Genomic DNA, 25,498 nt, shown 5'->3' on the forward strand with positions numbered 1-25,498 from the left:
GGAGAGGAGTCCCCTCTTCCATCATACATATCACTGAAAATGAGTTCTAGTAAAAGAAGAATTCCTCTGTATCACATAGTCAGATGGGGAGGTCATTACTTAAGTTAAAAACAATTTTTTAAAAACAAAGTAATCATCAGAATACACACCTCCTTTAAATAAAAGGCCCACTAAATGCCTTTCTAATGTCCTGTTCGGAGCATAACTTGAGGCATGTTAGGTCAAATAAAAGTGACTCAGCGTGATAAGAATATGTATTATGATCACATATATTACATAAAGTTTATTTTCCTTTTCCTTCTTTTTTTTTTAGTTCTCTTTTATTTTATTTTCTTTCTGTTTTTCTTGCCTTGCCTTTGCCGTGACAGGGGCACTTGGAGGATTCGGCAGGTCCAGCTGCATCAGATCACTGGACCTGGCATGAAAAAAAGCTTCAGGCCTTACATAGGCTTCCCAAAGACTGAGGAAACCCCATGGACTACTGTAATCTTAAAATAAACTCAGATTCTTTCATGCAGAAACATAGAAAGTTATCTTCTGATTCTCAGAAACTAAGATTTTAGATGAAGTTAATTTTCTTATAAAAGGAAGACATTATTGTAAATAATTTAGAGATTGCATATAAGACAAAGGAGAAAATAAATCAGCCATATCCATTCCTCCAGCCATCACCACCTTCCACATTTGTGGCATATCCTTTCAAGATGTTTGTGTGGGGTGGGGGGAGAGGGGTGCTTACCTGCATGTAATAACTTCATATTACACCTACACCCTTTTTCCCTCAAGGGCGACCACTGTTATCGTCCAAGCTGGAGTGCAGTACTGTGATCTTGGCTCACTGCAACCTCTGCCTCCTGGGATTAAACAATTCTGCTGTCTCAGTTTCCCAAGGAGCTGGGATTACAGGCGCCTGTCACCACGCCCAGCTAATTTTTGTTGTATTTTCTGTAGGAACAGGGTTTCACCATGTTGGCCAGGCTGGTTCCAAACTCCTGACCTTAGGTGACCTGCCTGCCTCAGTCTCCCAAAGTGTTGGGATTACAGGCATAAGCCATGACCTGCTTTTTATTATCAACACAGTATACGTATTATTCCTATATCATTAAATATTCTCCTTTGACATTTCTAAAGGTTGCAGCATGTTTTGCTTTATTTTTTATCTTATTTTTAGAGACAGGATCTTGCTCTGTTGCCCAGACTGGAGTGCGCTGATGCAATCATAACTTGCTGCAGCTGCAAACTCCCAGGCTCAAGTGATCCTCCTGACTCGGGCTCAAGTGATCCTCCTGACACGGCCTCCTAAAATGCTGGGATTACAGGCATAAAGCACTGCGACTGGTCTGTTTTGCTTCTTCATACACTATTTCTCTTTTTTTTTTTTTTTTTTTGAGACAGAGTTTTGCTCTTGTTACCCAGGCTGGAGTGCAATGGCGCGATCTCGGCTCACCGCAACCTCCGCCTCCCGAACAGCTGGGACTACAGGTGTGCACCACCATGCCCAGCCAATTTTTGTATTTTTCGTAGAGACGGGGTTTCGCCATGTTGACCAGGATGGTCTCGATCTCTTGACCTCGTTATCCACCTGCCTTGGCCTCCCAAAGTGTTGGGATTACAGGCGTGAGCCACCGCGCCCGGCCCATACACTATTTCTCATTTAATCAGTCCCCTCTTGTGAGCTATTTACATTGTTTCCAACTTTTCCTAATTTTGAGGAAAAAAAGAGCTTCAGTAAATGTCCTTGCAGCTCTATCTCTGCCCACATACACTATTCTTTCCTCGGGATAAATCTGCAGGACTAGCATTGTTTTGGTGATGCAGACAGCTGTCACCAAATAATCATCAGAAGAAGTTGGCCCTTGCCGTGGGCGAGTGCCTTTTCAGCATACTTGTAAGTAAGAAATTTAAAAAGAATCAGGAGCTGTTGGTCTTCCAAATTAGTTTTCTCTTTCCTCTCCCAGCATATGGCTTTTAAAAGGCTCTGGGAAGATTTCACTGTTTTAATTCCATAGAGAAAACAATGTGTGGCTCAAGAAACCCTTATAATCATGCATGAGCAGGGAGGAAGGGAGGGAGAGACCTTTCTGCAAATGTATTTCACGCCATGGCTTCCCACATGCCTGCCATTTATTAAGCCGATTGTTTGGTCTTCCCTAACATCCTCTCACCCAAGCAAATGACCTCATAAGCCAAAGAGAAGGTCAGTGAGCTCTTTTCAAAAGGCAGAACTAGGAATCCACATTTCCTAGCTCACAGAGGGGCTGTGTTGGGGAAGTGTCCTTCCACTCCTGGGCCTCCATGCCAGGCATCTAATCTGAGGGGTGCATGGAAGTGCAGCTGGGCAGCCTGTTGGAGGCTTTGCCTCTTGTTTGCCAAAGTAAGCTCCCTTTCTGGCACTGGTGGCTTTTCCACTTCAGCTACCCTTTGGATTGCTGGAAAATGTGAGGCCTGAGGTGTCCTTGAGGCAGGCAGGACAAATGAGGACATGGCAGCCCTTTCCCATCTGGGAGCCTGGCCAATGTCCAGACGTACCTTATTTATAGTGCCACTGACAAGGGCAGCACAGCTGGCTGGCAACTGCACAGAAGGTTGGGGCCATCTAACCAGGCCGTCTGCCTGCACAGCCGCTGTCCCTGCTCATCAGGCTGGAGGACAGAAGACAGAACCCTGACACTGCAGGTAAGGACCACTGGTTCCCCGTGCCCTTCTCTCATCCTTGCCATCCTTCCCAGCCTGACTCTGCAGCAGGCTTGGACAGCAGCCATGTAGGCATCTTGCTCCATGCACAGGGAGTGTCCCAGGCCTGGGAGAAAGCTCTCAGGCACTGGGAGCTCACTGACCCCAGCAGAGATGCAGGTGGTGCTGGCTGCTGGCTCCTACCAATGGCAAAGCCCAGGAACAGAAGCCACCCTGCCCAGAGATACAGGGGTGTCAGCTTGAAGATAGAGAACCCTGCTCATTGGGAATGAGAAGAGGTTTAAATGAAATTGAACCCCTGCCCCCACTCAGTGGGAATCAGTTTTGAACACCGGAAAACATTTTTTAAGGGGAAAGCAAAAGAAGAAATATAAACATCGGAAAGGGAGAAAACCACAGTGCACTTGAACTTTTTCTCCCTGACAGAATTTCTGGAAAGCCTGGGCTGAAATGGCAAATTACTGATGAGTCTGATTACTCTGGGAAAGTGTGTTTATACAACATGACTCTTCGTGGCTGATGGTTTGAAAGTCCAGAGAGCTGTTGTGTGCTTTAAAAAGGAAATGCATGAATATTTTACAATTTCCAGAGCAGGGCAAACTCCAGGATGCACAGTCCTGAGTAATGCCCTGGCCAATTGTGTAATAATCTCAATACTGATAGGATGCCATATATGTGATAATAGACATCATCTATATAAATATCCTCTAGCCAGACTCCATGCAAGACACTTTATCAAGTCTAATCTAAAAAGAAAAGAAAAAGTTGTCAGTCCGGTTTTTGTTTCTAAATTATTCTGGAGTCCGAAGAGTGTTAATAAACACCTGCATTACAGGTTAATGCTATCGTAGCTCACATTTGCTGTATGTAAGTTTATTTTCATCGTTTTATTTGTTTCTTGAAGAATATTATTTGAATTTTATTTTATTGCTAGGCTTTTACAATTTTATTGATACGTGATATTTTACATATTTATGGGGTACTTGTGAGTGTTCAGTACCTACACAGAATGTGTAATGATCAAATCAGGGTTTCGGGGTGTCCAGGATGGGCTGGAATAAGGTTTATTATATGTTGAGATCCATCCGACCAAAGTTTTTATATTTAATTGAGTAGCTGATTAATCCACTCAAATGATTACATTTTGGAGGCTTTTTCTTATATTAAAAAATATTTTAATATATAACTTCCATGAAAAGTTGCATATTTTCCAACATAGCGTTCCCTGACTGCTCACCCACCATCTTGTCTTTTAGAACATTTCGTACTTTTAAGTTTCATTGTTCTATTTAGTGCTTCCAGAGTTCTCCATTGATTTCAAATCCCCAAGGTCAGGCCAAGCCATGCCTCTCACTGCATTCCCATGACTTGAAGCACAGGGACCTACACACTTTCCACTGATCTCTAAAATATTTCATGTTTACAATACATGGCCCAGAGACTGATTTTAATTCATTCTCTTCCCACCAAAGAATGAGGTAAAATTATATCGAGTGTTTACATTTTCTTTTTTTTTTACTCTACAAATAATCTGTGTTTACTATAGAAAATACAGGCCAGAAACAAGAAGAAAATGGAAAATTATATATACTCTTATTACTCAAAGATAACTATTCTTGCAATTTGTTGTTCATTTTAATTATTTATTGAGTCTTAGGTATCTTCGATTGAAAGACTAACCATTCACTTCATAGTACGAGATATTTTAAGGTGAATCCAAAAACATTAAGTTATTTGGGAAACTGTAAATTATAATTAGCAGAAACATATATATCAATCAAGTTATTTGGTAATCTGCTTTCTGTCCAATTTATGGTCAATGTCTTTTACTGCTGATTCAAAATCTAACTCCTTGAAAATCAGTTATCTCTATACATCATTATGACCCATTTTGGTTAGTCAATATATTAAAATATTCATAATAGTTGGATAGATGAAGAGTCAAAGGGCATAAAGATTTAGATAAGATATTTTATTAGAATACAGCGATATAACATCAGTTTGAAGTACGATCTGGTAATTGATTTCTACACTAGTACTGGTCCCGTTTGAATCATGAAAAACTCAACCATCTTGTGCCTTGATCTGCATACCCGCCATGCCTTACAAAATCTGGTTTACTGATTTTTTTTATTACCATTGATATGTCAGCACCTCCTCACTTAGTCTCTAATACACTAAAATATGGATGAAAAATAGAGAAGAACCAACATAAATGCTGAGTAATTTAATGTGTTACAATTTGGGACTTTATTTGAATTTAATGGATACATTTTAGATAGGGAAAAGAAGAATAAAAATCCATCTTAACACAGGACTTTTGTTGCAGTTAAAGAGCAATACTGAAAAATTAAGCTGAACTAAAACCATCTGAAGCCAACAATTCGTAAAACATACTTGATGTATTTTATTAAGGGGGAGCATACAATTAGATATCAAGAGGAAAGTGCAAGAATTTCATTCTGCTCTTTTATTATTATTATTATTACTTTTTTTTTTTTTTTTTTGAGACAGAGTTTTGCTCTGTCGCCCAGACTGGAGTGCAGTGGTGCAATCTCAGCTCACTGCAACCTCTGCCTCCCAGGTTCAAGTGATTCTCCTGCCTCAGCCTCCCAAGTAGCTGGAACTACAGGCATGTACCACCACGCCTGCTAATTTTCATAGTTTTAGCAGAGACAGTGTTTCGCCATGTTGGCCAGGCTGATCACGAACTCCTGACTCCAGGTGATCTGCCTGCCTCCGCCTGCCAAAGTGCTGTTATTCTGGTCTTTAAAGAGTAAGCATGTCTAGATGGTATCTGAAGTGGCTGTGGGGACCACCTATTTTCATATTAAGTAAAAGCCATCATAGTGCTTTTTGCCTGGGCTTAGTTCTGTTCAGCTAAATCTAAACTAATTTCAAAATATCAGCCCATGGTTTCATATGAACACAAAATAGAAAATGACATGATTTGAATATTCTACTTCAAGTTGTATCCTTTATAAGAAGATGAAATGGTTAAGATGAAGGCACAATGGGTTACATAAAAACATTGTGTGTGTGGGTGTGTGTATATATATATATATGTAATAATATGTAATAACTAATAAACAGTGCAATCGCTCAAAAGTGGAGTATGGTTAAATAAAATATAATATAGCCATAGTATGGAATATAGGCAACCATCAAAAATAAAGTTTACATAGAACTTTCAATTTTTAAAGCTCTAAATACAAAGCAATATTCATAATATATGAACTGAAAAAATACACCAAAATATATAAAATTATCATTTCTGAAGGATAAGATTAGTAGTAATTTTATATTTTCTTTACATTTAAATGGTTTACTAAATGTTTTACACTAAAACTAATGACAAAAGTTTTAGTAATGCAAAATTCTATGCAAACATAAAACACTCTAATGATTACCACCAATTATAAAAATTGTAAATAACCAACCAGAATGATTTAGCCTATTAAGAATAATGGCTAGTTTGGGAGGCTGAAGGGAGAAGATTGCTTGAGCCCAGAGTTAGAAATCAGCCTGGGCAAGAAAACAAGACCCCAACTAAAAAAAAAAAAAGTTAAAATGTATTAAATGATCGTTATATTCAGGAACTATGTTTTAGCTCATTTAACACAACAGCCCTATAGGCAAATGTTATTATTAATTTTATTATTACTCCTATTTTCAGAGAAGGAAACTGAAGCTTAGGACCATGCTATTCATTGCTGAGGGTGCAACCAAGTTAAAGATAATGTCTTTTTTGTTGTTGTTGGGATTTTTTGCTTGTTTGTTTGTTTTGAGATGGAATCTCACTCTGTTGCCTAGACTGGAGTGCAGTGGTGCAATCCGGCTCATGGCAACCTCCATCTCTTGGGTTCAAGCGATTCTTGTGCCTCAACCTCCCGAGTAGCTGGGATTACAGGCACGCACCACCACACCCAGCTAATTTTTGTATTTTTAGTAGAGACGGGGTTTCACCATGTTGGCCAGGCTGGTCTTGAATTCCTGACCTCAGGTGATCTGCTCACCTTGGCCTCCCAAAGTGTTGGGATTACAGGCATGAGCCACCGCACCTGGCCTATGTCTTTCTTTCCGGTACTTTCCAATCCAGTTGGCTTTAGACTTGAATGGCAAAAAAGCAACCCTCTTACCATATGCAATGGGCAGCATGGTTTGAATGACATAAATGAATGCTGCAGGCATTGAGGGCAAAAATCTATGGATGTTTTTAAATACTTGGGATAAAGTTTACAGAGCAAGGGACATGGCACCTGGATGAAAGGAGGAATTAGCAGAGGCTGAGAACATTACAGGTGGGAAGGAATGTGAACAATACGGCGATGGAAAGTGATAAGATTCCTTTCAAGGTACCAGAAAACGTGCTAAATGTGTTGAGGGCTGGGTAATGACTTAAGGACAAGGGCTGCCTCACTTCTCTTTGTTCTCTTTGGGATATTTCTAAAACCCAACATTTTGTAAGATGAAATAAGGAAGTTTCTTGGCTCCCCAAAATAAAAGGGGAAAAAAGAAAAACATGATTTTCATTAAGTATCTAGAATAAGACTAATTTGGATTCCAGATTTAAAATAAAATGAAGCTCTGAATTAGCGAGATAATATTTGTTGGCGTTCAAGTGCTCATGGCATGTACAGCAGTGTTGTGAGTGCTATACACACACACACACACTCTCAGGATGTGCAGGGTGGGTGGCTCTACAAGGAATGCTAACGGTTTCCTTGTTTATAGATGAGGACGCTGAGGCACTGAGAAGCAAAGGGGCACAGAGGCAGTACAGGGGAAGCTGAATTTGAATGCAGGCAGTGCAATATCAGCTTCACACTAATCCCACTAGACACTTGGAAAAGCCCCCACAATGGAGAAAGGACCTCGTCTTAAAAATGAAGCCAGGCACGGTGGCTCATGCCTGTCATCCCAGCACTTTGGGAGGCCAAGGTGGGTGAATCACCTGAGGTCAGGTGTTTAAGATCAGCCTGGCCAACATGGGGAAACCCCATCTCTACTAAAAAATACAAAAATTAGCTGAGTGTGATGGCATGTGCCTGTAATCCCAGTTACCTGGGAGGCTGAGGCAGGAGAATTGCTTAAACTCGAGAGGCAGAGGTTGCAGTGAGCCGAGATCATGCCACTGCACTGTTGGCACATGTTTCACCATGTTGGTCAGGCTGGTCTTGAACTCGTGACCTTGTGATCTGCCCGCCTTGGCCTCCAAAAGTGTTGAGATTACAGGCGTGAGCCACTATGCCCGGCTAGGAGTAATAGTTTTTTACTTTAAGCCCATACATATATATATACACATACATGCATACATATACATATATATGCACACACATACATATATACGTATATATATATTTAAATTAGGAACAATAACAGCAACATTTAGAACACAGCAATGTGCTAAAATAGGATTTTGAAGGATGTGTATATATGCATTATGTGGTTCTAGAAGAAACCCTCAACATAGGTATTTATGGAATTTAAGATTTTAGGAAGTAGTTGTATTTAATGGGTACATTTTATGTTTATACCCCCTTTAATCTATAGACTTTTTAAAGTTACCAGCATTGTGAACTTGTTCTAGTGGTATTTTGACTTCAAATTGAAAGTAGGAACAGAAAATAGAAGCTTCATATGAAGGGATCAAAGACAGATTTGTATAGTTTGTGTGTGTTTTAAAAAGCTAGGGAGCATTAAAAGGTTTTTTGAAAAAAGATAAAAATGTAGTTTGGGCAAATGGAGCAGCTGGTGCTCTTGCTGGAACAACAAATGGACCATTTCGCCCCTTAGGAACACAGCAAACTCAGCCCCAGCCCCAGCCCCAGCAGCAGCCCAGTAACAACCTGGCATCCAGTTCTTTCTACGGCAACAACTCTCTGAATAGCAATTCACATAGCAGCTCCCTCTTCTCCCAGGGCTCTGCCCAGCCTGCCAACACATCCTTGGGATTCGGAAGTAGCAGTTCTCTCGGCGCCACCCTGGGATCTGCCCTTAGAGGGTTTGGAACAGCAGGTAGAAATTAGACTGATATGCTCTTAAGACTGAATTTTAATTATTTTTACAATTCTTCTGGAATACTGGCAGTGCATGGAACCACAGGCAGATCTGGACCAAGCCCTGTGGGAATCCGGCCATCCCACATAATCTGTGAGATGATAGACTATTGAAATCAAGTTATCCAGATGGGACCTATTTCAATCCACGCTCATGTGGCTACTTACTTAATCAGTTTCTTTCAGGGATTTGAAATCTAGGGAAGATTTTGCTGTAATTGGGAAAAATATGGAGAGAACTATAGAAATGGATATCAAAAACTGAGGGAGGAGGACTTACTAAAGATAGCAGAGCTGAATACTCCACAATTGAGATTGAGCCGAGTGCTTGGCCTGCAGACCTTAAAGAGTTACAACTTTTCTCTGCCTTTTGAGTAGAATTTAAGGTAGACATGTAGAAAATTATGAGGAAGGATATTAGACCAAGCTGGTTTTAATGTTTTGATGAATAAAGCAGGAGTGTAGTATGGTGAATAATGGGATATTGCAGAGATTGTAGAAAACAAAAAACAAAAAAAAATGATCTCTAACTAGAAGGTCATGTATGAAAGAGAGTATCTTAATTGGAATTGAGGGTAGCATTAACTCTCAATTGAACCTGCTGAGAAAACAGGCTTTCATATATAAGTCTTGTGTAGTGGGGCAGTACCCCATTGACAGATCTTTTTTCTGTATCCCATTTTTCTACTTGAACCTTTTCAGTTGATGAAAGGCATTCTTCTAGTCCATTTCCTTTCACCTTTTCCATAGCTCATGTGGCCGTCAGAGCTTTTTAAACCTCCCTTATCCTATAATATATGACACCATAGGAAGGTAAATTTGGCATACGTGTGATGGTCATGTTAACCTGAGCCATGTCCTCTTTATTACTTTATCTGCCCCAGAACCGCTACATTAACAGTTAGGCTGTCTCTGCTGACAAATTTGCGGTGGTAAGGAGTCTGGATCAAAGTGTTAGGAACAGGTCACTGGGCTTGTTCTTCGAAGAACAGGCCTGTTCTTATCTGCATTGTTTTAATTCCATTTTAGTTGCAAACTCCAACACTGGCAGTGGCTCCCGCCGTGACTCCCTGACTGGCAGCAGTGACCTTTATAAGAGGACATCGAGCAGCTTGACCCCCATTGGACACAGTTTTTATAACGGCCTTAGCTTTTCCTCCTCTCCTGGACCTGTGGGCATGCCTCTCCCTAGTTAGGGACCAGGACATTCACAGACACCACCTCCTTCCCTCTCTTCACATGGATCCTCTTCAAGCTTAAACCTGGCTAAGAACCATTACTCTAACACCACCTTGAACTCTAGAAATCTCTTGCCACCAATAACATTACAGGAACTTTGCATAAGCAAAGGACAGTCCCTTTATACTAGAAGTGTCCTGGGTGTTCTGTGCCTTCTGTAAATACCTTATGTTATTCAGGCTGTACCTATAGATAATATAGCAGTTTTGGCTTTATTATAGTTTGGGTACATTTCTCTGTATATTCAGTTAGCTTTAGTATGAACATTTTATTATTTGGCTACCTGTGAGAGTATTTCAGTGTAAACAGTATAAACATAGATTCATCTCAGTGAAGCTAGGAAGCACAGAGACAGAATTTAATCACCTAGTATCACCACCTGAAATACCACCACAATTAATATTTTGCCTCACTTCTTTTCAAATTTTTTCCTCTGCTGTATGTACATATAATATCTTGCTTTTTCACATAAAGCATTTTATTTTTAAAATTTTGCCATATATTAAAATATTTGTAAATATAAACTCTCAAACTATATAGTATGTTAATGAGGAGATATATATTTCCCTGTTAAATATTTAAGTTGTTTTATGCATGGGATTTTAAAATATTACCATCTAGATTCTAGAAAATGGGGAGGGAAAAAGAGGATCCTAAGCAGCAGGGTGTAAGAATGAAAAGAAAATTATATTACCTTTTTTGTGTGTGTGGCAAATCTCTAAATCTTTCAGGACATGGGAGATGTTTTCTTATCTCACACATGGTGCATACTCCTCTCCTGCAGTTATTTAGTAAGCTTGAAGTACCGATTTATTTGCTAGATGGGGAAAGTTGAGTCCTAGATGTAGAGTCACCACATAATGTATCATGCAAACCAGGACACTTTTGTGAGTGGATGGGGTGCTATGAATAATTACTTGGTGATGATAGCCTAAATCAGGACTGTCCTGGGCAAATCAGCATGTGTGGCCACTTTACCAAGAAGATTTTCTTTTTAACTAGCAAGATTAAAAGTGGCTTCATGGACTCAGAAGTGAGAACAGACTGAAAACAAACAGGTGCTTTCATTTGGATAGACAGACTAGTAAGTGATTTATAGGATTTAAGAGACGTCTTAAGTGGGTAGCGTAATAGACTTATTATTCTAGAACTAAGAATGATAGCTTTGAGTTTGAAAGAGGTGAGTTTCAAGTCAAAACTATATTTATATATACATATTGGTATTTGTGTATGTATCCCGAAGTTTTATACAATAAGAACTTTAGTTGTAAAACTCATTTTCTCAGAATATATATGAACATCACTTTAGAAAAGTTACTGTGACATTCTTGATTAGTAGACCCATGATGGGTTGACAAGAGAATGGGGTACATTGTACAACTGTGTTTCCTAGTGACAGAATGCCTGGCTTCAAAGACTAGGGGTTAATGTAAAATCTGGAGAGGGATGTCAAACTCCCAGTTTGATATGTGGCTAGAAGGAAGGAACTAATGTTCACTGACCTGGCAGTTCCCTGCTGGTGTTAATGGTTTTGGGTCCTGTACATACAACACTAGAAGGTATAGGTATTATGCCATGTCTCAGGACTTAAATATCTTGCTTAGCCTAGGTTATCTCAGATTTGAACAGATTTAAAATCAAGCCTTTTTGACTCCAAAGCTTGCAGTTTCGTTGTATATCCTGTCACATGATATACTCAGGATATCTTGAACCAGTCCTTTATCAAATCCAGGAATATATATCTTTTAATTTCTTGGTTTAAAAACATGTGAACTATGTCATCCCATACTGCTTACTAAATAAACTGAACTGGCTGCATTTTTTTTTCATAAAGAGCCAGATAGTAAATGTTTTAGGTTTTGTGGGCCAGATGGTATCTGTAGTGAGTATTCAACTCTGCTGTTGAAGTGTGAAAGCAACTATAGACAAAATATAAATGAGTAGATATATAGCTATCTTCTAATAAAACTTCATTTTTAAAAATAGGTAGGCCAAGCATTGTGGCTCACATCTGTAATCCCAGCACTTTGGGAGGCCGAGGTGGGCAGATCACTTGAGGTCAGGAGTTCCAAGACCAGCCTGGCCAACATAGTGAAACCCTATCTCAATCAAAAAACATAAAAGTTAGCCAAGCATGGTGGTGCGTGCCTGTAGTCCCAGCTACTTGGGAGGCTGAGGTGGGAGAATCGCTTGAACCTGGGAGACAGGCTGCAGTGAGCTGAGATCATGCTACTGCACTCCAGCCTGGGCAACAGAGTAAGACCCTGTCTCAAAATAAAATAAAATTTAAAAACTGTGGTTCCTTGGTATGTGGAAATAGAGCCAGAAATATTACTTTCATGCATGATACCTTTCTTCTTTCTAAAGTATCAGCAATTTAATGTAATACTAACTCTTAATTCATGTTTTCCCTGTGAAGAAGGAAATAACTATTAGTGTGAGTTATTTCTTGTTTTAATGACTTCTGTTGCCTGCCTAGACTGTTTAACATAACTTCACTTTGGAAACATTCACCTTGTTTAAGCAGTTTCTTTGTATACGTTTGCATTGGACTTCTGTCATGTATAATGCATGTATCGTACTTGCCATTCCTGATGAACGTTTGTTTCAGTTAGTCAGCTTTGCCTCAGCTCAGTCTGTTTCCTTGAGAAAATAGAGGTGTGCTACTTGGTTTCTAACAATCTCCATACAGAGGCCTTAAAGACATTTTGGTTTAAGAGACTTAACATTTCTTTACCAAATATGTACTGGCCTACACCTAATATAGCTTCTGTTATTAATACTACTTCACTGCTGCCACCAGCCATCAGCAGTGATGAGCAGCCATACTAAGCATTTTATATTCATTGTGTTGAATACTCAAAATAACTCTTCACCCCTTTAAACTCAGCCTGGTTTAATGGATGTTGCTAATGATTCCAACCACATAGCTAGTGTTTGAATGCATATACCAGCCTGTATCTCTTGTGGATCTTTTCCATATCTTGTCATTTTTACACTTTGTCCCAGTAGGCAGGTATGTGTTAGTATCTTCTAACAAAATCAGTGATCTGTTTAGTAATTTTTCCTATTTTTTTTTATTTAAAAATCACTTATTGAGTGGCATAGTTTTTAATTATTGATTGTTTAAATTTCAGACTAAAAACAAACCTTTTCGAGTTCTGTTCCCTCCCCCTACCCCACCTCATCCCTCCTTTTTAATGTTTGAGACAGGGTCTTGCTCTATTGCCCAGACTGGAGTGCAATGGTACTATCATAGCTCATTGTAATCTCAAACTCTTGGGCTCAAAGGATATTTCTACCTCAGCTTCCCAAGTAGCTGGTACTGTAGGCACACTCCACCACACCCAGCTAATTAAAATAAGTTTTTTTTTTTTTTTTTTTTTTTTTTGTAGAAACTAAGTCTTGCTATGTTGCTCAGGCTGGTCTTGAACTCCTGGCCTCCAGTGATCCTCTTGCCTTGGCCTCTCAAAGCACTAGGATTACAGGTGTGAGCTACTGTTCCTTTCCCCCTTTTTTCAATTTTGTTTTTTATTTTATTTTATATTTTTGAGACAGAGTTTCAGTCTGTGGCCCAGGCTGGAGTGCAGTGGTGTGATCATGGCTCACTGCAACCTCTGCCTCCTGGTTCAAGCAATTCTCCTGCCTCAGCCTCCAGAGTAGCTGGGATTACAGGCACCTGCCACTATGCCCAGCTAATTTTTGTATTTTTAGTAGAGACAGGGTTTCACCATGTTGTCCAGGCTGGTCCCTTTTTTTCCATTTTTAAAATGGTATCTTTTAAAGTACAGTAGTTTTTTTATTTTGATGAGGTCCAGTTTATCTTGGTTTTTGAATAGTATCGAAGAAATCTTTGCCTAACTCAAACTCTTGGAAGATTTGCTCATATGTTTTGCTCTAAACATTTTATTGTTTTATCTCTTAAATATAAGTCTGTGATCCACTTAAATTTTAATGTCAGGTCAGGCTTCACCTTTTTGCACATGCATTTCTAGTTGTTCTATCACCATTTTCCTTTGTAATTTTTGGTGTGCAGGTCTTGTACTACTTCTGTTAAATTTATTTCTAATTGCATATATTTTTGATGCTATTACAGATAGAATTTTGTTCTGATTTATCTTTCTATTGACTGTTGCTTGCTCACAGAAATACAATAGATTTTTGTATATTGATCTTGTATCCTGTGGCCTCGCCGTAGTTTATTAGTAGTTCTAATGGTTTTTGGGTGGATTCTGTAAAATTTTCTACATATAAGATCATCTTATCTGAGAATCAAAGTCATTTTCCAATCCAGATAACTTTTATTTCTTTTTCTTGTCTGATTGCACTGTGTGGAACCTCCAGTACAGGTTGGGAATCCCAAATCCAAAATCTGAAATGCTGCAAAACCCAAAACTTTTTTGAGCGTCAACAGAACTCAAAGGAAATGCACGTTGGAGCATTTAGGATTTTGGATTTTCAGATTAGGATGCTCAGCTGGTAAATATAATACAAATACTCCAAAGTCTCAAAGACTTTGAAATCTGAAACACTTCTGGCCCCAAGTATTTTGGATAAAGGATACTCAACCTGGACTCTGTTAAATGGACGAAATAAGAGCACACACCCTTCCTTTGTTCCTGATCTTGCGGGGGTAAAGCATTTGTCTTTTACCATTAAGTATAATCACAGTTGGTTTTTAGTAGATGTCTCTTATTAGATTGAGAAAGTTTCTTTCTAGCCTAAGTTTGTTGAGAGTTTTTGTTGCGAATGGGTTTTAGTTCTTGTCAAGTGTTTTCTCTGCATTAACTGATGATCATGTGGCTTTCATCCTGTATTCTGTGAATGTGGTATGTTACATTAATTGATATTCAGATATTAATCAAACCCTGCATTCCACTTATACATCTTACTTTGGTCATGTTGAATTTGGTGTGTTTGTATTTTTGTTGAGGAGTTTTGAATCTGTTTTAATGAAGGATGTGTGTTTTTCTTTCTTGTGAGGTATTTTTTATGGCTTGGTATCAGGGTGATACTGACCTCATAGCATGAGCTTTGAAGTATACCATACCCCTCTGCTTTCTGGAAGAGTTTGTGGAGTATTAGCATTATTTCTTTAAACATTTGATAAACTTGGCCAGGGAAGCCAGTCTTAACCTGGGCATTTATTTGTAATAAGATTTTTACTTATTCCATTTCTTTATATCTTACAGGTCTTACAGGTTCAGATTTTTTATTTCTTCTTGAGTCAGTTTTGATAATGGATATCCAAGCTGCCAAATTTGTTAGCATAAAATGTATTGTTAGCATAAAATGTACTATTTCAATAAGTGAAATCTTTCTCAATCTTCCTCTCCCATCTTCCCCATACATGCGTATATACCCGTGAATGATTGTTTACATATAAAATACCTTGTGACCCTGAATAAGGCAGATGTTTCAGGTATTTATTTTGTTTGACTTAATTATGTGTTACTGTTACTCAGTTTAACAGTATTATTTTCATAATTGTTAATCATAGTTAATATGAATTTTCTTAACAACAGAGCTTATATGTAGGTTACATAGAAAACCTTAAACTCTCACCTATAACTGAAACATCCAACTCTAGTAAATTCTACTTCCCATGTCAAAGAGAAAAAAAGTAAGGGAGGCGGATATGAGTGCCCCCAAAGATTGATTGTAATGGTTTTGTGCCCTGTCTAGCCATAGATCTCTTTATCCTACTCCCTGCTTTCTCACCCCTCATTTCTTAGAATGCTTCTCCATGCTTATACTTTTCTGCACAATCCCCAGACTGTGTTATTTAAAAACTCTTAAACATCAAGAGGTAGCAGGTACAGTTTTTTGTTAAATGCATGGTTGACAACACATAGGCTTTTCATTTGCCCTGGAAGAAAAATGTTGTGGTTGTTCATTACTTCAGAAATGAAATATGTAATAGTACAAATGAGCTCAAGAGTTCATAATCTGTCCAGGGCAAAAGAATGAAAGCATTTATAACTGAAATTTAGTTCTAAACTAAAAAGCATTTAATTTTATTATCATGAGAGAATTCTTGTCTTCTTAAAATGTATTCTTTCTATTCTTTATCTTCAGAGTTGCATGTGCTTTTTAGGAAAAGCACAGCTCAAACACAAAATACCTTTCTCTCTCCTTGCCTGAACTGAAAGGTTTCTAAGTTACTGGTCAGTAACCTGTAGTCATGTATGCGTTTAGGTATTTCCCTATTCTGAATTGAAATGATTATTTTGTGGTTCTCACTTGGTTCTCTGAAGGATACTATCAACTGTAAAACCAACCTGTGACAATTGACATATTTTGGACTCCTTATTAATCATGCATTAAAGATAATCAGTCTTTAGGCTTATTTAATTTAGGGCAACCTTGGTGTGGTGTTGGAGAATGAATTGGTGAGAACTTATTTTTAAAACATTTTGATGAACATTGTTGCCTCTGATTAAACACGGAACTAGATATTGGGGACCATAGGAATTTTTCTTTAAAAGAGGGAAGGCAGGGCTTTGCCCATTAGGCATCTATTAGATCTGTGAGTACAAAAAGCAAATAAATGAGAAGATTTCATGTAGCAAGGGCATGACATACTAGATGACCACTGGCAGAAATCACTTTTATACAATTACACAAAATAACTGAAGCATTTATTAACATTTAAGCCCTTACTGTCTGTGGAAAGTTGTCATAGGACACACCCCTATGAAATCCACCACTGTCTCTTTGAAGCCTTATGAGAAATGTTTCTTTTAAAGCGGTTGCAAGTTTAAACACTTCCAGAGTGTTGCACCCAAACTCCTGGAGCTGTAGTGGTTTGGGTGCAAGCACATGTTGGTATTGAGACTATTGTGAACTGGAAAGCACATTTGTGCATGTTCGCCATCTAAATGAGATTCAATCACCAAATACTTGCTGATGGTCAAATATTTACTATTTGTCACACATTTTTTTTTTTTTCCCAAAAACCAGAGAACTACAATTTAGAGCAAAAATTTAAGCACAGGCTTAATGTTGAAAGAAGTACTACTTGGCTCATACAAAATATGTCCGTGAACTGTCAGTTTGCCATGTATAATTTAGTACCTGGGGAAATTTCTTTTCAGAGATTTCTATATTTCTTAGTACTAAAAGCTGTGTGTATGTTTGTGTGCATGAATGCCTTTGTAGTTATACTTGTCTGATATCTAAGGAGATAAGAGGCAAAAATCAAAACTTCATGATAATGTATTAAACATTTTTGTAGGCAGTTACTCAGTCTAGTCCTTTGTGTGGATTAGTCATTATGTTTTTGCCCATAATAACATAACATCCAACTAAGAGTGGCTTAAACAATAAGTACATTTATTGGCTTATATAACTGGAAGTATAGTGGTAGGGCAGTGTTCAGGGTTGGTTTGTCTCTTCATTAAACATCGTCACCAAGGAGCTGGCTTCTTTATAACTTACCTTCCATTTTGGTCAGTGACTAGGTTCTTAAAATTCCTTTAAATTATTTTCAAAACATTGTGTGTTCACCCCATTCCTTCTTCTTTGGCACGTTTGTTGCTATTGCCACACTTTGCCCATGCCTGCCAACCTACCCTGTTACTACCTCTGCCCATTTCTTCCCAGTCTCAGATGGGTAAGACAGAATTATGACTGCTGTTTTCTTTTCACATTAATCTTCTTCCTTTCCTTAAAAAAAAAAATCACTTTTCATTTGAATTCAGAAATACTGTGGAATTTGATAAGAATGTTCTGTAGAACAAGAAAACTTGATGAAACTGAGTCTGAAAATGAATTTCACCCCGAGTCAAGAGCCCTGTTCTGAATTCTGGCCATGACAATTTTGGGTTTTATATCTTTGGGTGAACATTTCATCTCTCTGGGCTTAATCTTCTGTCATATCAATGGGAGTTACAAACTCCTTCTCCAAAATGCCAGTGAGAATTCCATAGAAAGTGCATATGAAACACTTCTAGCATAGAACTGGGCTTAGGACAAATACTCTTACACATTTTAACATTGAGCCATTTTCTTTTGGTTTCATTACTTTGATTGAGACCCAGACTTTCAAAGCCGGGCCCTGGAATTCTGTGAAATCTCATGGATTTTTAATTATTATTCATCTAAACTTTTTGTGGTTTATGTGATGCTTCTTACCTACTTTGGCCTTTTTGTTTAAAGGAGAGGGGGAAAAAAAACCCAAAAAGGCTTGACATCTTTTTTCTAGTGCAATCAAAATTTTTAAAAAAAGACTGTTATTTTAAAATACTCATAATTTATTTATTTTTGAGGCAGAGTTTCACCCTTATTGCCCAGGCTGGAGTGTAATGGCGCAATCTCGGCTTACTGCAATCTCCACCTCCTGGGTTCAAGTGATTCTCCTGCCTCAGTCTCCCGAGTAGCTGGGATTACAGGCATGTGCCATCATGCCTTGCTAAGTTTGTATTTTTAGTGGAGATGGGGTTTCTCCATGTTGGTCAGGCTGGTCTCAAACTCCCAACCTCAGGTGATGAACCCGCCTCGGCCTCCCAAAGTGCTGGGATTATAGGCGTGAGCCATTGTGCTTGGCCTAAAATATTCATAATTTATTATGCTGCTATACCTTTTTTGGGGGGGTGGTGGGCAGGAGGCAGGTGGAGACAAGGTCTTGCTCTGTTGTCCAGGCTGGAGTGGAATGGCACGATCATGGCTTACTGCAGCCTCGACCTCCTGGGTTCAGGTGATCCCCCATTTCAATATCCCAAGTAGTTAGGACTACAGGTGTGCATCACCGCACCCAGCTAATTTTTTATTTTTATTTTTTTAGAGATGGGGTCTCTCTCTGTTGTCCAGGCTGGTTTCAAACTCTTAGGCTCAAGCTATCCTCCTTCCTTGACCCCCCAAAGTGTTGGGGTCACAGACATCAGCCACTGCACCTGGCCTGCTATATGTTGTGATACACCTTTTGGTCATATGTCTATTTTATCTGTCTAGGGATTCACAGTTATTATTCTCTTGTCACCAGTCAAAACAACAGTATCAGTGACATGAAGGTTGTTGAAACTATAGTCATTTCAGGCTATGTCACAACAGAAATTGTTAAGAGCTGTTCATTTGTAATGATGAACTCGAAAGTTCATTTTTAAGGTATCTCCTGTTTTCTACTCATTATGTCTCATCCATGGCCTGGAATATCTTAGTGATTTTTGCACTACTATTTAGTGGCAAAAATCATTCCTTCAAAGTAAGCTTTTTCATGGGGTCCCCTGTTTAAAACAGACTAATCTGGATGCCTGATTTTTTAGTGTTTTTCTGATGGAAATGGGGGTTATTCAAGAATGAAAGGAATCGCTACAGATCTCATAATGGAAAACCACTCTAGTCTGAGTTTTTATTGCTGGTGCTCAGGTGCTAGGTTCACCTGGTAGGCACCTTTGCTCCTCATTTTATTTACTATGGGCCATGCTAACTCTTGCTCCAGTCTTACCAGCAGTCTACTGTCAATGGTAAAAGCATTCCCCTCTCAATCTTTGTGCAAAAGTTTCCTTCCAGGTTGTTAAGTTGACCTATGAAAGTCATGACGCTAATAGAATTGTCTTCACACAAAAACAACAGCCAACAGCATTGAAGAAATCAGAGATGATGCAGGCTTTCATGTGTGGGAATGCTTTTTCCTCTCTTGAATGAAGTTTCTTAAGAATGGTCTTAAGTTCTCCTGTTCTGTAACCAACAGGAGGACTCACAAACGGCAATGGAAGATACATTTCTGTTGCTCCAGGCGCTGAAGCCAAGTACCGCAGTGCAAGCAGCGCCTCCAGCCTCTTCAGCCCGAGCAGTACTCTTTTCTCTTCCTCTCGTTTGCGATATGGAATGTCTGATGTCATGCCTTCTGGCAGGAGCAGGCTTTTGGAAGATTTTCGAAACAACCAGTACCCCAATTTACAACTGCGGGAGATTGCTGGGCATATAATGGAATTTTCCCAAGACCAGCATGGGTCCAGGTGAGTACTTGGCTTTGGCACTTAAGGTACCTGAAGTCTTAATGCCTTAACTGTTTTGCCTCAGATAGGTATCTACTAATACAAATTGCCATATAGTAATTTTTAAAAAGTGTGCCTCTTAGTGTGCATCAATTATTTCATAGGGATTTAAGAAACATGAACACAAAGACATGCATACGCTTTGGCTGCTTTAAGCATTATGAAGAATATTTTGCTCTCAAAGAGATGCTGTTCAAATACAAGTTTAATCTAGGGTGCTTAGGAGAAAGACAGCTCTACCACCTTTCTTTGTTGTTCCACTCTGTAGAAGTGACAGTCTGTGTAGAGATGATTGAAGAAATTATTATAGAAGACAGAATTTGGTTTGGGTTACCCCTTCCTGTTGGGCTCCTGCGGTGGGCTTCACAGAAAGCGAACCTGGTCCTGGGGAAAGAGCATAATTATCGTGACAACACCCATTCTTCTTTCCCATTTCTGTTTCTGTTTCTTTCTCTGACTGTGTCTAGTGAAACAGTTTCTACAGAATTTAACCTCCTCCTTACGTTCTGCCAGCTTGCTACTGGGCCAAAATTTCTCATATTTGGATTCTATAGGCTACATTCTATAGGCTACATTCATGATTTTCCTGATACTAATCACCTAGACTAGAAAAAGGCAAACTGTTACTATTTCAGAAGATAATGAATACTGTTTCATATGAAAATAAGTTAAAGAATATAGTAAGGACTGTAAAGCTTTGAGTTCATTGATGTGAGGCTGGTTTCTAAAGGAGAAAATTAAGTAGGGTACTTGTGTTATGCCTCCCTCTGCCCTGCCTCTCTTCCTGCACCCCCCTTTTCATCTTCCCTCCCACCTTGCACATAAATAAGATTTAGTACATATACCCTATTGGAATGAAATGTACCAACATTTAAATATGATTTTCAAAACTCAGTTGAGTTAGGGCCTTCTTCTCTATTTAAAAATTCTTCAAGGAAGTTCAAGCGATTCATCTAAATAAAGTTCAGTTGATTGTGTGCATGTGTGTGCGCACATGCGCACTCACATACGTTTCAGAACTGATGCAGTATGTAAACCAAGGTACCCTGCCATACCTCCAGGTCTTTTTTCAGTGCTGTGATTACCCTTTTTACTTTATACTTCAGATTCATTCAACTGAAATTGGAGCGTGCCACACCAGCTGAGCGCCAGCTTGTCTTCAATGAAATACTCCAGGCTGCTTACCAACTCATGGTGGATGTGTTTGGAAATTACGTCATTCAAAAGTTCTTTGAAGTAAGGCTTTGTTCTTTGTATCCTTTGACTTAAGATAATCTGCAGAGCATTTTGATTTTCATTAGCCTTTTTAAGAATAGCAGTCCCATTCCAGTTCTCAGAATGAAGGGTATGTGGTCCTTTTAAAGAGCTTTTTAGTGTTTTTCCAGTTCATTAGCAGCAATCTAGCTATTCTCTATGGTTTAAATACCCAAACAGATAATGCCAATCTGTTTTGGAAATGTGTTTTGAAAACTCTGTCTTCATTTAGAAACTAGCACGTTATTTCAGATTGTTACAGTAGTTTCGCAAAGCATGTCCCTTATGGAGGAAATAATCCCTGTAAAGTAGTTTTAGCGGGATCACAATAACATATTGCCAAAAACAAATTTTTCTAAGGTTCTTAGAGAATTGTCTTTGGACACCAACTCCAGTATATTTCATTATCAGCTAGGGTCACAATAATTGTTAAAGGCTTGCTGCTTGGTTAATCATTTGGCGTTGATACCTTATTTTGCCTCTGTTAGTCTGAATAATGTTCACTCTTTTTATCACTGTCTTTGGAAAGAATTAATGAGATTGTTAGGTTAATGTCTTTTTCCTCTAGTAAAATTTCAGAAAGGCAGGGGTTTTTTTTTGCTTACCATCGTAGTCCTAATTATCTGGTATTGGCAATCTTAAGGTGTAGATGCAGAATGGCACAAAACTTCGAGATGAGGAGGAAAATGCTGGAATTCTACACATTACCTACCACAAAACCAATTTGTAAATGTCTTAACATCTCTTTCTGTTTGATTTGTATGAAGATGAAAAAATGATGTGCTCATGTTTTACCTTCCCAAGTTTTTTCATGAAAACTTAACATTTTTTCACCCTGAATTCTCCAGAAACCAATCTAAACATGACTTTTATATTTTTGATTTTAGAATGTCTTGGTACTGCCATTTTGTCACATATATACAAATACAGAGCTCTCTAGTTCTGGAGGCTGATGCAGCTTGGGGTGGCAAATTGTGCAATGGATGATAGCCATGTGATTTGGACCAAGCTTGAGCACTTATCTGGATCTTAGTTCCCCTTGGGAGAATGAAGAGGTTGGATGGGCCGAAAATTCATAAAGTCTCCTCCGATCTCATGTTATGTGACTCAAATGAAAATAAAAAGCCAAGGGTGGAAAATCATTCTAAGTAGAATTTTAACATCGTGTAGCCTTACCTCTTGATTTTACTAATTTTTCCCCTCCCAATTTTGTTCCCTTGTGTAAATAGAAAAAAATTCAGAGAGAGAGATCCAAGATGGCCGATGACTAGCAGCTCGGGCACGTACCTCCCAGTGAAAGCACAAAGAACGAGAGGACGCCACACTTTCAGACGAATATTTGTTGCTCACGGACCAGGAGATTCCCAGTGGAGGAGCCCCACGGGTCACCAGGGCGACTCTTGTGGCCAGTGCGGCGGTTTTGCTGGTGCCTCAGCACGCCAACTCTAGGTGCAGAGTCCGGAGATTCCTGGGCAGAAAAGCACCATCAATCTTAACACCGCTGTTTTGGCCGACACAGTGGATTGCTCAGATTTCGGCGCTGGGAATCAACAAGTGGGACGTCAGAGACCTAGTTAGAAAGTCGGTAATTATAAAGATGACAGACGGACAAATATATAATGAAGGGAAGAAACCAGCGTAAAAAGGTAGAGAATACTCAAAATCAGAATGCCTCTCCCTCTGCAGGGGATCGCAGTTCCTCATCAGTAACGGAACAAGGCTTAATAGATTACACGTGTGTTCCAATAACAGAAGCAGGTTTCAAAACGTGGGTGATAAGAAACTTCTGTGAATTAAAAGAACTTGTATTAACCCAATGCAAAGAAACTAAGAACCTTGAAAAAAGGTTTGACGAAATGTTAACGAGAATGGACAAGATAGAGAAGAATATAAGTGAATTGATGGAGCTGAAAAACACAACACGAGAACTTCGCAAAGCATGCACAAGTTTAAACAGTTGAATTGATCAAGCAGAAGAAAGGATATCAGAAGTCGAGGACCAGCTCAGTGAAATGAAACGAGAAGACAAGAATGCAGAAAAAAGGATGAAAAGGAATGAGCAAAGTCTCCAGGAAATATGGGACTATGTGAAAAGACCTAATTTACGTTTGATAGGTGTACCTGAATGTGATGAAGAGAATGAATCCAAGTTGGAAAATACTCTTCAGGATATCATTCAGGAAAACTTTCCCAACCTAGCAAGGCAGGGTAATATTCAACTCCAGGTAATACAGAGAACACCACAAAGATATTCTTCAAGAAGACCAACCCCAAGGCACATAATCGCCAGATTTAGTAGGGTTGAAATGAAGGAGAAAATACTAAGGGCAGCCAGAGAGAAAGGTCAGGTTACCCATAAAGGGAAATCTATCAGACTTACAGCAGATCTCTCAGCAGAAACCCTACAAGCCAGAAAAGAGTGGGGATCAATATTTAACATCCTTAAAGAAAAGAACTTTCAACCCAGAATTTCCTATCCAGCCAAACTAAGCTTTATGAGCGAAGGAAAAATTAAATCTTTTGCGAACAAACAAGTACTTAGAGAGTTCACCACCACCAGGCCTGCTTTACAAGAGCTTCTGAAAGAAGCACTATACATATAAAGGAACAACCAATATCAGCCTTTCCAAAAATATATCAAAAAGCAAAGAACATTAGCATAATGAAAAATTTACATCAACGAATGGGCAAAACAGCCAGCTAGCATCAAACGCCAGTATTAAATTTATATATATTTTAATTGGATAAAAAGCCAAAACCCATCAGTATGCTGCATCCAGACCCATCTTACATGCAACAATACACAAAGACTCAGAGAGAAGGAGGAAGATTTACCAACCAAACAGCGAGTAAAAATAAACTAATAAACAAAAAGCAGGAGATGCAATTCTCGCCTCTGATAAAATAGACTTTAAAGCAACAAAGATCAAAAGAGGCAAAGAAGGATATTACATAATGGCAAAAGGATCAATGTAACAGGAAGAGCTAACGATTCTATAGATCAACGAGATAGAAAATTAACAAGGACATCCAGGACTTGAACTCAGACCCGGAACAAGTAAACTTAATAAACATTTATAGAACTCTCCACTTCAAATACACAAAACATACATTACCACCTCACACCTATTCCAAAAGTGACTATATAATTGGAAGTAAATCACTCCTCAGTAATCGCATAGCATTTCATAGGTTTAAATGAAATATTGGTTGGCTGTTTGTTTGTTATCTTCTTCCCTTATTCCTTCCTGATTACATCATTAGGTATAACTATCATTATAAAAGAGGTTTTTAATAACCATTACTAAATTGCGTTCTAGCCTGGGCAAGAAAGCAATACTCCCATTCTCTCTCCCTCTTTCTTTTCCTTTTTCCTCCTCCCCATTCTCTCTCTCTCTTTCTCTTCCTTTTTCCACCTCCCCATTCTCTCTCTCTCTTTCTCTTTTTTCTTCCTCCTTTTCTTTAAAAAAAAAAAAATTCAATTCTTGTAATGATGTAGAATACTAATTCAAAACAGTATGTCCATGTGTGCTTTGGTAGTAACAGAGTATAGAATCTTCTTTTTTTGGAGTCAGAGTCTCACTCTGTTGTGCAAGCTGGAGTCCAGTGGTATGACCTCTGCTCACTGCAACCTCCGCCTCCTGGGTTCAAGCAATTCTCCTATCTCAGCCTCCCGAGTAGCTGGGATTATAGGAGCATGCCACCATGCCAGCTAATTTTTGTATTTTTAGTAGAGATGGGGTTTTGCTATGTTGGCCAGGCTGGTCTTGAACTCCTGACCTAAGGTGATCTGCCCTCCTCGGTCTCCCAAAGTGCTGAGATTACAGGTGTGAGCCACCATGCCTGGCTGGATTCATTTAATAGTATGAATTAATGGCAGCTTTGAGGAATTATGTGTTTGCTTAGTAGATATTTGTAGTGAAACTACTATTGTTGGGTATTCGAGAAGCTTTTTAACATTAAAAAGGGTTACTCATAATTAGAGGCTGAGAACTACTGGCTCAAAGAAACAATGGCTCTTTAAATATAAGGTTTAGTTAATCATGGGTATCAGGGCTAAAAGAGTTTATGCCCGTGGTTGATGCAGAATAATGAATGCTTTGCTTTCCCTGGTTTATTTCCTTCTACTTAAGTAATGGTGTTCAGCCACACATTATGTCTAGTTTGGCAGCCTTGAACAGAGCTGGCTTTGGCAGAACAGATTCGAGGCCATGTCCTGTCGTTGGCACTACAGATGTATGGCTGCCGTGTTAT

At 38.9% G+C, this 25,498-nt stretch overlaps 1 protein-coding gene across 1 annotated transcript in view; it reads left to right on the forward strand.

Annotated features, from left to right (window-relative positions):
• LOC135268151 (pumilio homolog 1-like) overlaps window positions 1-25,498 on the forward strand; it is a 52,785-nt gene that overhangs the window by 2,918 nt on the left and 24,369 nt on the right. Inside the window, exons 3-8 of the mRNA XM_064363785.1 lie at window positions 1,819-1,888; window positions 2,622-2,676; window positions 8,428-8,712; window positions 19,729-19,951; window positions 21,097-21,226; window positions 22,474-24,302. Coding sequence (XP_064219855.1) covers window positions 1,819-1,888; window positions 2,622-2,676; window positions 8,428-8,712; window positions 19,729-19,951; window positions 21,097-21,226; window positions 22,474-22,515 — 805 coding nt within the window. The 3' untranslated portion in view covers window positions 22,516-24,302. The remainder of the gene's footprint in view (window positions 1-1,818; window positions 1,889-2,621; window positions 2,677-8,427; window positions 8,713-19,728; window positions 19,952-21,096; window positions 21,227-22,473; window positions 24,303-25,498) is intronic.

The sequence above is a fragment of the Aotus nancymaae genome, unplaced genomic scaffold (assembly GCF_030222135.1).
Source record: "Aotus nancymaae isolate 86718 unplaced genomic scaffold, 86718_ANA_hifiasm-v0.15.2.pri h1tg000057l, whole genome shotgun sequence".
Lineage (NCBI taxonomy): Eukaryota > Metazoa > Chordata > Mammalia > Primates > Aotidae > Aotus > Aotus nancymaae.